This window comes from Anser cygnoides, chromosome 3 (assembly GCF_040182565.1).
Source record: "Anser cygnoides isolate HZ-2024a breed goose chromosome 3, Taihu_goose_T2T_genome, whole genome shotgun sequence".
Lineage (NCBI taxonomy): Eukaryota > Metazoa > Chordata > Aves > Anseriformes > Anatidae > Anser > Anser cygnoides.
Window position 1 is genome coordinate 39,043,566 of NC_089875.1, and position 13,887 is coordinate 39,057,452.

General features: G+C 36.2%; 1 protein-coding gene across 5 annotated transcripts in view; it reads right to left on the reverse strand.

The window, feature by feature from the left end:
• Positions 1–13,887, reverse strand: part of SDCCAG8 (SHH signaling and ciliogenesis regulator SDCCAG8) — a 106,826-nt gene that overhangs the window by 29,759 nt on the left and 63,180 nt on the right. For all 5 annotated transcript variants that reach the window (XM_066993928.1, XM_066993926.1, XM_066993927.1 and 2 more), the window contains one exon: positions 9,904–10,035. In XM_066993928.1, coding sequence (XP_066850029.1) covers positions 9,904–10,035 — 132 coding nt within the window. The remainder of the gene's footprint in view (positions 1–9,903; positions 10,036–13,887) is intronic.

A 13,887-nucleotide genomic window follows, 5' to 3' on the forward strand; every position in this document is an offset into this window, starting at 1 on the left:
AGGCACAGCAGATTACAGCAGCCTTCATGATGGTAAAAGTTAGAGTGCTCTTAAGTCAGATGTCTCCAAATATGTAATCTGTGCAATTGACTAAGCTTGGTGTAATTTTACAGACAAGCTTTTTTCAGTTCTGAAACTGCGTGCGTGTCTGTGTGAGTGTATGAGAAAGGTCAGCCACTTGAGTGAACCGAGCAGAGAGGAAAAAAATAAAAATAAATCAAACTAAAAGTTGTTTTTGACTACATATAATTCATATAGCTAAAACTAAGGCTAAATCCTTCCGAGTGTGGGAAGTGCTAGTGTAGCACTCAGAAGGATTACACCACTTTACATAAGCAGAGGAAAGATTACTATAATTTCAGTCTTACCACTAAGTCAACCTTTTGAATCTGTGGACCTGGAAGTATTTGGCAACCTTGACTTGAATCAAATCAGAATTCTAAAGGCCTTTAAGGATCAAGTCTTAAGTAATGAGAGATACTTGGTACAAGCAAGTATTTCCATACACAAAACTAAGGGTGGAATATGGCTGCTAGAGGTTAAAAAGTTAAAAAAAAATAATTCTTTTCCTGCACACAAGAATTTACTGTTCACAAAAACAAGTTAAACAACCATAGAACAATCTATTACTCTTTTCCATTCAGAATCAAACTGAGAAGCCCTGAGCACACACAACACTGCCTTGAGTTCATTAGAAATGTAGATGCTAAGTACCTCTTTTTATACTGTCTTCACTTAGAGTTACTTCCATACTCTCAATTTCAGTATAACTTCTCACATTAAGGTAGTATTTCTAAAAACTAACACAATACCTGTAACTATTAGGCTACCACCAATTTGCACCATCACAAGGCACAATAAAAACTTAGTTACTTTTTATTATTATTATTATTATGAGTACACTCAGAAATAGACAATGAATATGACTGGAGTTCCAGAAATGAATGACAGTTTAAGTTAGACGAGAAATAGGCAACAGAAGATTCCATCTGCATTTTAAAGGACAAAAAATGGTGCAAAAATAAGTCTTTAGTTTCATAATCCAAAATCAACAGCACTTCCAATTAATTTGATAGATCAAACCCAAAAATCATGAACAAAAAAAACCTTTAAGTGAAATGTTAGTTGTGTAACTTACTGGCACAAGACACATCACGGCTAAACAATCAACGATTAAAAAAAAAAAAAAAGATTAGACAGTAAAAATGAAAGCATCCACAATTATATCAACTTCCATAGGAGCAGGACTGCACCTTGTGGAAGCAATCAAAATGGTGGAGTTATCAGGAAAAAACTGCCTTCCAGTAGCCTTGCAAAAGTCTATTCACTTCTTATATTAAGAACATAAATTGCCACTAGTTTGGGGTCTCCTTCACTTCAACAGTAACCCTGGAAGCAGGCAGGTGCATAGATTTTGTTATGGCAGTGGTAAATTTTCATGTCACACAAAGCCTTCTGAATGTTATTCATCTGTCTGTTTTCACTTCCCCATTATATGGGAACAGAGGATTTCAAATAGCCTTAGTCTGAAAATCTGAGAGTTATACACAGAGAGCAAAACCAAAATAGAATCTGCTACTGCTTAAATGGGTTAATGGTTAGATTTTACAAGTACTGTGAGTTCACTTAAGGCCCAATAGAAAGATCCCAATTACTATTAAATATCCCAACTGCGTAGTTGCCACTGATCTACTGCATAGTGTTAGTCTCACAGTGACTACTTGTAAATATATTTCTGAATGTTCTGACATACCACATGGATATCACAGAAATACAGTACAGAAGAATGAACTTTAAAAATGCAGATGCAACACAATATAGAAGAAAACAAGGTGACTGTAACCGTCAGGGATTTCAGCAATTTACTTTTTAGATGGTCTAAACAATCAAGACTTGCTAAAGGAACACGGGGAGGGTTGTCCTCCAGAGTTTCATTGGGAAGGGTACTATCCTGGGTAGAAAACTTTATTCTGTTGCTCTGGATACCTTTTAGCAGATGCTTTCAATGAACTGTGACGTGTTTTGGTGCTGTTTCTTGCCATTAAACAACAGTGCTTCTATGAACCCGCTGGCAAAGGTGCGCTTGGATCCATCCTGCTCACTTCTTATTTCACATCTCTGGGGAACTGGTGAGAGAGGTGGGGAAGACTGGTCTACTGTAGTGGACCTGAAGGGCTACTACCAGGCACTGAAGGCAAAGTATATCGAGAGGAAGATATGGTGGTGGTTAAGGTGTAATTGGTGGATTACCACAAGAAGGATTGTATATGATCACCAGAAGCAACTCCCAACTAATATAAAAAAAAATAAATAATGTAAGTTTGTAGCAAATAAGCAATTGTAGGAGGAAAAAAAAAAAGGTTTTCACTGGAAGGCCATGGGTAGGCTTGCAATGTGTGCCTTTTCTAACATCAGTGTGATGCACTGCACGGAGCAAAGCATTTCTAGATCTTGACACATCAAGGGGAGTCTGGGCTGGGCTATTAAAAGTATCACCTTTATCCACCTCCATTTCAGAGGAGAGAATCAAGAATTCTTTGTTAATGCTAAATTAACATTTAAATTTGAAACTCAGCAACTGTGCTGACAACAGAAAGTAACAAGAACAGCCTGGAACCTTATGTTGTGCTGTTTTATGTCACACATTTCAGGGCTTTTTACATTCCCGGTAGACAAGAGCACAAGCTTACTATTAGTGAGCTGAAGGCTTCGACTCCCAGAAGTTGATGGCATGAATAAGAACTATCCTCATGTCTGTTCTGGAGAAGGCTGAGCACATCAAAGCAGTCGAGCTGAAGATATTCACAGGAGTGGACAATTACCAGACCCTTCACAGAAGGGGTGTTAGCCGGAGTGTTGATAGCTGTTCAGAGAAGCAAGCAAACCTGGCTATTTTTCCACCTAGCTTTTCTTTGAGGCATGGACTATCCCCCCGTTTATAATATCCCAGATATTATTCTCCATTTTCTAAAACACTGAAGTTGTGGTGACCAGCTGTCCTGATAAGCAAAGTGAACACAGACACTCTTCCCCTCTCCACTGACTACATTGCTAAGCAATCAAAATACATGCAGCATTAACTAATCCTTAGAATAAGGTAATTCAGTAATTATTGGCCTGTTAATGTGACTTCAAATGCATGAAAAGTGTACTACACATTTTGAAGGAAAAAGAACAAATAGGGACATAAAGGTAAATGGAAAACACGAGAAACTGAAACACAAATCACACAGATACTGTCACATCAACCCTAATTTCTCTGACAGCTGATTTTTATTTTTTAAATAAAGGATATGTAATAAATCTTACCTACATTAACTTAAGCAAACCATTATATATCATGCCACATCAGCAATTGCTAACTAAGCAACTAGTCATTGTTGGTAAGTAACTGACTAAAACAAAGAGCACAACCAATAGGAACAACTGAAGCTAAGGAAGAAATCTAAGAATTTCTTCTCATTGAGTTTAAGCAGATTTTTTAATATTTTGAATTACGACTCAGCACAAAAAGTGGGAGTGGGCTGATAAATTTAAGAGATGTCATAAGCTTAGAGAAGGTCTGGGACATTGCACAGAAAGAAAAAGATGACTCAGAAGAATGGAACAGCAGAAATGAGAAGAAATTTGATAGTACAAAGTCTTACGCTGGAGACTTAATGGATTCTTAGTTCACAGCAAAAGTCTCTGCTAACAATTTGGATTTACTTGTGAGGAAGAGGTCCTGGATGCACTTCTTGGATAGAGATGGATTACCAGCTGCCAGTATTACGTAGCTGTAAGAAAGGCAGATGTGATCATAGGATCCGTCAGCCAAGGAATTTACAGTAAACATATTAATTCCACCATCCAAGACATTCAAATGCCTTCTTCCAATATCCTGCAGACAGTTCTGATTGCCCATATTCAAAAAAGATCAACAACCAGAAAATGGAGGGAGAAGAAAAGCTTATTGTAAAAAGAACAAAAGAGAAAGGCTTCATTTATTATTCAAAGTAGGACTGAATGGGTACAACCATTGTCTAGAAATACAGTGCAGATAAAATAAAAACAGAACAAAAGAACTACTTACACCAGTTTTGGCTCAAGGAAAAATAGGTACAAGCTGGCCACAAATAAATGCAGATGGAAAATAAGAAAGGCCCTGATCAGTACACCAATGGTGCTGGAAACCCTTGACCAACTTGAGCAATGAAGCCTGATGACTCTTACAATGGAGCCCAATACAGTCCCAAAGGAATTATTATACATATAACAAATATATAATATATGTATAGATTCACTAATAGCTGCAGTAGAGGAACACAGAACTCAGTGACCTAGAATACATCTTACAGAACATTATTATGTTCCCTAAACTTCTATCTGAAAATTGTGTGTGATATTTCCCTCTACTTGCCATTTACTTCTCAAGAAAGGTAACTACTGACTTGTGTTCTATTTTGCAGCATTTTCTGAAGACTCTGTTTTTTATTCTTGGCACACATTTTCAGGTTTTCTAACAACTAAGATAATTTTTGCTTTATGTATATACTGGTCAAGTAGTTGATGAACAAATCTTTAAAGAGAGTATTCAGGAGCTTATATAATCTTACACAATCTGTTAACTATTTAGAATGGAAATACTGATACATATAATATACATGTAAAACTATATAAATATATGGGTATACATACACGCTGTATATACACACACCTATAAAAAGAAGGGAAAAAATTAAGTAGACAGTGACCTGGAGAGAAAGGGAGGGAGGGAGAGTTTTGAACATCTAGTTCCTATTCCAGACCACGTGTACTGTGTTAAAACATCTAGACACATTAATCAAAAGCCAAATACATTTTCAGATTCTGACAGGATTTTCTACACGTATCTATGTATGTGTGTGTGCATATACACAACATTTGTAGATCACTTCTTAATAGTACTTCTCTGGAGTACACAGTTCTCAACCTAAAATGTGAGTCTATTAAATAGCAATAAAAAATTAAGTAAGAATGATAACCCCAAATTCTGGACAGAGCTGAGAGTTTTATCTGGCTGCACTGCAATGCAGAATGCATTGACCACAAAGCTTTTTACCACCTCACTGAATGAAAGGCTACACAAACAACTCTCTCTTCAATTGCTGGAGCAATCCTGTTACAGCGAAACCACACCAAAGATACGTGGGGAAGAATAAGGATGCTCAGAAAAAAGCAAAGCATACTGCTATTTAAACACTGAGGCAATTCTAATAATCAAAGATGTTATGGACAATACATATATTTACCACTATTTTCAATATAAAAAATGCCTTTTAAACTAAAAAGCCACAACTTAATGCATCTTTTATTCTGTAACTGCATTTCAGAACAGATGCTTAATCTAGTGAGTAGAAAGTAACAATTGCTTCATTATTACTTAATACTAACCTATCAGTATGACGAAAATAAGGAAGACAATATATTCAACAAAGAACAAACTGGATTTGAAAGAAAAATAAAAGTCTTTTAAGCAACGGTCAGAACTGAGTTTTTCCGCTCATCATCATTTCTTGGAAAAACAAAAAGGCATACATGATCTTTAAAAAGAAAATGTAAAATACGCAGTGCAATTTATTAGCTTCAGTTATCAAGAAATAAATTTCAATCAATTGTTCTACTGAAGAATTACTAAATAAACCCAAAATCTCTCTTCAGACTGTAATAGTGACAGCAAACCAGCTCTTATGATTTCATGTATCAGCTACTTGAAATAGCTAGTATAATCTCAATATACGTCTCAGTTCTCATAAATCTGTGTTCTCTCATGCATATGCAATCTCTCTATTATTTATTATTATTATTTATTATATATCTCTATTATTATATCTATTAACAACAACAATAAAATTAATGGTGGAAGAACATTAAAATCCTTGTTGAACTGAATATCATTTGTTCTCCCTAACTCCTATAGAGGTCCACTTAAGGATCCATTTTAGCCACTCTTCCACATAAGCTTATCCGTAAGAATCATACATTTCCCCATAGGTGGAAAACAAATATAATTTGTGACATCTTGTGCTGTACAGACATTTCGGCACAGTTGCTGCACTCCTCTACCATGTCTGAAGGGGAAGGCACCCCAGGTAGTTGGCTGCAGACACATCTCAGCAACATGGCACGTAGTTACAATTTGACACATATAGTCTTTATAAATCCAATGTCTATGAAGTCAAACAAATCTCCTTCTTATTTATAGTAACAGGCAAGAGCAGATCTCTGCCGTCTTGTTACACAGATGGTTGTAACATTTTTATAGTTAACTTACAACCACTGATGCCTGAGGAATAGACACACATCTGCCCCAAACTGCCAGTCCTGTAGGCTCTCCTTTTTAACTTTAGCTACCAAAAATACAGTTATAACACACGCACTACCATTGCCTCCCCAAATTACCACAGCAAAAAGCCCCAGTTTTACCCCGTTGCATAAAATGCATTGCTAATGTTACATAGATCGAACAGTGAGCACCCACAGCAAAATATACCAACTCCAATCACCAAAATTGGAGTTTCAGAAAAACTTATAGCCCTAAATACCATTTACTAAACTGAGTTAAAATTAGTTCTGAAAACACTACTTAGAAGCCTACGGTTTTATGTTTTATTAACAATATTTTGGAAGAGCCTTATACTTCACATAAGTATACAAACTATTGTTCATTTCTACTATGAACACACATCTACAGAATGGGAATTTGAGTAATTTAATCATAAAATTGGCTTTCAAGTTGAAAATTGACATCAATGTGCTCTTCGCTACACCACAGGTGTTTTATTTTTCCAAGATTCAGCCTTGTAAAGGCACCCACGCTGACCAGCTCATTTCCACTGGCAGAGCCCTATGCCGTGCTACCTAACACTTTTGAGATAATGTGCTTAGTTAAACAGATCACTGTCTAAAATGAAAAGCACATAGCTACAAAAATATCAAAACAAGAATAAACTAACGTAAAAAAACATACACAGATCTAAAGCAAAGATCCTCAGGGTTGCTAGATTAACGACATTAATTGAACACCTCTTCTGAAGCTCCACTGCAGTCTTAACCTGTCACCATAGTCCTGCAAACTGCACCTTTCAATATAAGTTTGCTCCAATAGCATGCATCCTCTGTGTCATTTAGATGGACATATACTTCTTTTAACACTGCATTTCACTCAGCAAAAACACTGAAAGGGATGGATAAATGCATTACATTGAAAAGACTAATTTAAAATCACCTTTAAAGACTGCAATTTAAAGCAATCCTTTCCTTTAAAACCTCCTTATATCATTCCAGACAATATGCATATGTAGCATATAGCCAGACTGAAAGATGGGAATGGCAAAAGAGTTATCTTGTTCATTTTCAGCAGTGTAAATATCAAAACTGTCCAAACATTGTTGCTTCAAAATGAATTCCGATTGATCAATTAGATCTCATTCCTTCCACAAAATAGTTACAGCAGGGCCTTCATGCTCTCATAGCAGAACAGAAGTAGTGACAAAGATTTCTTAGGTACAAATGGCACAATTTTTATTATTCAAATGCAAATGTTAAGTCCAAAATTAAGTCAAATTAATTTTGCTACCAGAAACTTTCTGAAGAGAGGCAGAATAAAAGCAGATAGGAAATCGGGTAGGAACCCACTGCACATGATTTTGTTGCAAGATCACCCGGGTTATTTGTAGCTGCATAAAAATGGGCAGCAAATAATTGTGACAAGAAATAATCATCCTTAAAATTGTGATTATTAGTATCTGAGTGATGGATTGAAATCTGAGGCAAAGCACATCAGTATTTGTTCTTCTCTCTATTGCTATATAGCATAGTCAGATCTCTAGTTTCAAAAATCAGAAGAGAAAAATCACTTTTTTATGTGGTGGAAGTCATAGAATTGTAGAATCATTAAGGTTGAAAAAGACCTTTCTCTTCACTTAAAACTGAGTAGTTCATAGCTGATTTATAGGGAACTGATACTGAAAACCTATCACAGTTTTCACATGGAAACTAAAATCAGATTACACTGAAATTTTAAAGCTGTTTATTATATAAGCCTTGTCATTAATTACCTGGATTTTAAATAAATACAGTGCAAGATCATAATTAAAAATATGTTAAAGGAATCCCCTCTTAAAACGTTGTTAAAGTACACTGTCAGTGGTTCAAATGCCTGATAATCTCTGCCATATTTAAATATTCTAAAATATTAAATACGACAAACACCATCACTGTCCTGTTTTCTCTCCTTGCCATCATCAAAACAGCAGCAGAAGGTAGGGCACTGCCTGCAGCATGACCACTCTGTTTTCAAACCACTTTTCTGTTCTGGATTAATGCTTTTAATCTTTTCTAGTGTATAGTCACTGCTGCTGCAGCAGAGAACAAGCAACATTTTCCAGTAGGTCTATTTGGCTCTTACATAGAGGAAAGACTCTCCAAAAGACTCACAAAAAGTTCTCATATCCACCCAGATACTAGTAGTGCTACAGGGGAACAGCTAGGGAAAAAAAGAAAAAGATTTATATTCCCCCCCTAAAAGTAACAGGGTCCTCAGTGCATGTGTCCCCCAAATGCTAAGAATCTACCGCACACAAAAGAAAAAAAAAAAAAGGTGGGTGGGGAGAAAGAGGTGAGATCAATGGAAAAATTATGTGGTCACATAGACTAGGGACACAATTGTAGTATCTTGAGTTTCTTTGTTCTCTGAGCTATAAAAAATGATGGTAATTCTGTGTTACAGCGGAACAGGATGAGGTTCAGACAAATCTGAAAAGGAAGAGGAAAGAATGGAGTTTGGAAGACTGAAAAGAAAGCAGAGAGAGTGCAAAAAAAAAAGGTGCTAATATGGACGGACAGATAATGAAGAGATGGAGATAAAAAGTCAATATTTGGAAAAAAGTGAGCATACAAGACTGGATGCTTCAGTATATGCAAGCTCTGTTCTTGTCAGGTGGTCAGTGGCCAAGAAGAGCAAACAAACTGTTGTATAGTCAGGACTGTCTAGTTTAAATGAGCTTTAACTGCACTCTGCCTTTCACTGCTGACAACTGGTCACCTGGTTGACTGGGATTGCAGTTGCCATTTCCCTGCTTTATCTTCTCCTACCTCCCCAACCACGCCTCAGCAACCTTTGGTGCCTGAACACGGAGTGGAAAAAAGAGCGAGAGGGCACAGATGAGCTTTCTGGTACCAAGAAGAGGAGTCTCCCCAGTGATCTTTAAGGCTATCTGACACAAATCACAGGACAAGACACTACCAGTCTGGATACTCTGGCCAGAACAGTCATTGGGTATCAGTGGAAATACCCCCCACGAGTTTTGCGGTAGCCGCTCCCAGCTCTTGGAGTCACCACCCCTCTGAAAAGGCTAGGGGCACCTGGAAGCTGTTAATAGCTCCCTGGATACTAAGACCTTCAAAAAGATTTTTCTGTTTATAAAAGTTAAATATTATTGATAAAGGTAAAATGGCAATACTGAAGAACATATTACATGGCCTTACAGAATCCACATCTGTAGTCTACATTCACATTACTGAAGCCTCCCCTCTTCTAATCCCCCAGCATTTTTTTTTTTTTTTTTTTTATACGGTAAGACAATTCATCCAAGTTAGAGCAGAGAACAGCCGAAGCAGCCCACACACATATGGACTAGGCTTAAATTCTTTGGAAGACTATGTTGTTCAAGCTTTTCCTTTATTTATCCAAAATGGCACAAGCGAAAGATGTTATGAAAAAAAAGCCAACAACTTCACAGAATGCTTGAGGAGGGGTAACGGGTGGTCATTTTCATAAAGCAAGACCATTACTTTCAAACAATCTAGTGCCATTTTTATGTTCAAAACACAACAGGTACAGTAGAGCATACCACATACTGACAGATTAACAGGACCTCCTACCTCGACTTCATCCTCTCATGCATTCTCCCATGCTGGATACATTGTTGGTCCAATTCATCATTCCGTTTTTGCATCTTCTCCAATCTGCCATGAAGATACTCTTTTTCCTGACTAAGCTGGTTGACTTCAGATCTACAGAAGTAAAACACAGTGATGATGGATGTTGTCAGATTTCATCCTGCAGCGTGCCATCAATATGTGGCTTCAGCATTTATAAAATTTCATACATGTATATATAATGCATAAACAGGCTATTACTAGAACTTACAGAAACAAGAAACTATTTCAAATAATCTTAAGGTGGAAGAACATGATGCTGCAGTGTATTTGGGAAATATGTCAGTAGCAATTACTCAGTCAGAGGTTGGCTATGCTTATTCCAGCTGAATTTAAACAGGCATGTCATTTGACATTAGGCACCAATATTAAACATCATCGATAAATGTAAATTTATACTTGTTAAGCAAAAATTTGTCTAGCATTTTGACAATAAGTTTCAAGTTCTTTATTGGTAAAAACTAACATCTAATTTTAAATATAGCTACTAAAAACTTGTTCAACCCTTATTGCACTGTACAGGTTGAACTCTCAATAGTACTACTGTTTTAGAAAATTTATTAACATAACATGCCCAAATACCACTACACAGATAAAAAACATCAAGAGGAAAATGAATACATCTTAAAAAACAAGGTACAAATCATACAGACATACTCTAATCTACATAAGACTCAGCACAGCCTTTAAGAAAATCAGTCACTTCTAGCAATTCTTATTCTTCACGGGTGAGCAGAGACACCAGATCCACGAATGACCTGGGACTGTTACTTGCTACATCTCTAACCATCAGCCCATGGAGAAACAGGCATGAGCTGTTTCTTAATATCGGGAAAAGATCTCAGATAAAATTGTGATAAAATATACATTATGCACTTGTACAGTCTAACTCTTTGGAAAAGGTTAATGAGAACATGTCAGAATCTGCTATACCATCAGAACGTAAGAATCAAAAGCAAGCAAATTTGTTTTATGGCATCTGCCACTCCAGATCCTGAGGTTAAAAAGCTTCGGAGATATCTTTAAATCATCAACTTAAATATGCTGCAGTTACAGAACGAAGAGACTTTACCTTCCTGGCTGTTACAGAATGCAACAACAACTGACATTCTGAAAAACACAACAAAGTGCAGGGAGAATGGAATACTCCTCCTTCAAAAACATGTTGTTACACTGACAAGTCAAATCTGGAAATGACAACATCATCTTTTCATATTTAAATGGAGAACAATACATGATATCATCTGTGAATCTGAAAGAACTTAGCAAGGGCAACTTTGGAAGAAGACTGTATACAATTGGATTTATGTGCAGAGTTACAGCTCTATTAAGGATCACTGAAAAATACATCAGAATCACACAGATATTCACATCAAACTTAAATGCACAAGAGTTTCCTGGATGGCTGCCTGAACAGTGGTCAGGATTGTTATAGGGTGGTAGTTGAAGTCTAATTCTTGCCTTTTAACAGAAATACTGATAGCTGTGAAATGTCAGCATCAAAAAATATTGTCAGTTGGACCAATTCTTATCACACAGGATGAATGCAGTCTTTTCTTGATACTGATATTATGAGAGACAATCAGTGGATAAAAGCAAAGTCCTGTTGCAAAGCAGTTCACCAGCGACCTGATGTAACAGAGCCCAAGCAAGTGCTAACAGGGATTAAACTCATCTGCCATCTTGCAATCCTTTTTTTGCCAGGAAAATGCAACAACAATATTTGCCTGGTGGGAATACTATAGATTATCATGTTGATAGGGTTTCCCAACCGTGGGATCCTGCTTCTTTTTCTGCATTTATGTGTGTCTCTCTGATTCACAGAAACAACAGAAGCAACTTCAAAGAGGTAAAAATCTAAAAGTTTTAAAGGGACTTGCTTGCTTCCAGCACATTTGTAGGTGCAGGAAGTCTTTCTGGGAAGACCAGGGGATTCAAATCAACCAAAACCAAAACACTACTGAAAACTACCGTTAAAGGAACAAAAGAAAGCGCTGAATTCATTGAGAACATGAGTAGCATGATCTCTTATCTCTAATACATAGCTCTAAATGCCTGATGCTTTGAACCATGTTACTTGTGTTCTCTTCTACATCTCTTTTGTAACATAATTACAAGAGTTGAAGAATTTTGTTGAGTTGAGGAACTCGATAAAAAGCACACCATTCCAGTTAAAAAATTTAGAGAATGGCCCTTCTAACTCAAATATTTAAGAATCTGAACATTCAGATTCAGGTATTTCACGACACTGAAGTTTTGCTCATAAGCCATCATATTAGGAATGGGCTATCTTCAAAATCATTGATGATGCCGGGAGAACAACCACAGAAAAAAACCTCTCTATTTCTGGATCCAGCCATCTACAATGAAAGCCTCAACTACTATGTAAAAAAAAGCAAATTAAGTTTTTAACCCCACCATTCTTGCTGGGAAAATCTTGGAAAAATAAAATAAAAATCCAAGCTCAACCGAAACATTCAGATTAGATGCAAAGAACGAGCAAATATTAAATAGCCACAATTTTAAGTCTGTCTTAGGATATTTTTAGGATGAACTGATTTTTGAATGTGAAAGTGGCAACACTGCCTTTACTCCTCTGAACCATCTTTTGCATTGCAGCACTTGGACTCACAGCATGGTGCTTTTTAAAGTATTGTCTTTTCCTGCTCTTAAAACTTATTTACTTTTATAGCAATTACATATATGCTCTAAAATATTTTCTGCTATCACAATGAGTATCATTGCATATAATTTTAATGACTCATCCTGCAGACAGACTCTGCTGCACATCCTCGTACAGCTACCCTCAGCAAACACGCTACTCCTGGTACTGAGCGCAATAACTGCAGTCAACCAAACATGCAGAAAAATAGTTCAGCCGGGTGTGTGTTCTTTACTTCAATTAAACTCACACAGTTGGATGCCTACTGTTGCCAAAACAGTAATATAATTTATACATTATAGTCCAAACAGTAAAACTACACTAAAAGTCATTTAACAATATTTATAACACCATAAAATACAGTGTTAAAATATATGAACTGCAATATGTACCAAAATTATAAAATTTGTTTCTCATCATCAGTGATTAAAACCAGGATCATTGCTCTAGCTTCAATACTCACAACCCTGGTGACAGATTAGAATTCAAATCTTAATGATCAATTTACAATTAACAAGATAGAAGTGAAACAAATTAAACCAACCATTATATATAACGAGACCCAATGGACTCCCATTGTTCCCCTTAATTACAAAACGCAAATCACAAATACACAGTGGGCAGTGTTAAGCATTAATCCACAACCTAGAAACTCAGATAGTGACAGAGAAAAAAAAAAAAAAAAGAACAAAATAACGAAGAAGAAATCAACAAAAATTTTTAAACATGCCTATGCATACAAAAACCTTCCCAGACACTATCTTCTTTCTGCACAGCTTGAGGGGTTTATAATTCATCTGACATTGTCCTTCTGAAGTTTTTCTAATCCTATATAGGGGCTAGCTCACAAAAAACGGTTCCAGCTTACATATAAACATGAAAATTTCAGTTTAGATTTACCAGAAAGCCTGTATTTAGTATAAAAACATACACACAATACAGAGGTGTCCAACATAAGTACTTCTCACAAATTTGAAATCTCTCATTACAGATGGACCCTTTATTTCCCATCAAGAAACAACAAATAAATAAATAAATAAACTTACTCATGCATCTCTTTTTAAAAAGGCTTGATCTGCTTTTAATAATGTACATAAGAACTAAGTTATAAAATCTTTCTAAAATGATTATTTTTTTTCAGAGGACAAAGGTATAACCTTCTATCTCAGAACTGCATTTTACACTATCACTGGTGACAATGAGTGTGAGGACTGCCTTTTGGAGAGGTGCTACAAAAAGATAAAGAATGATGATGCATTTAAAAC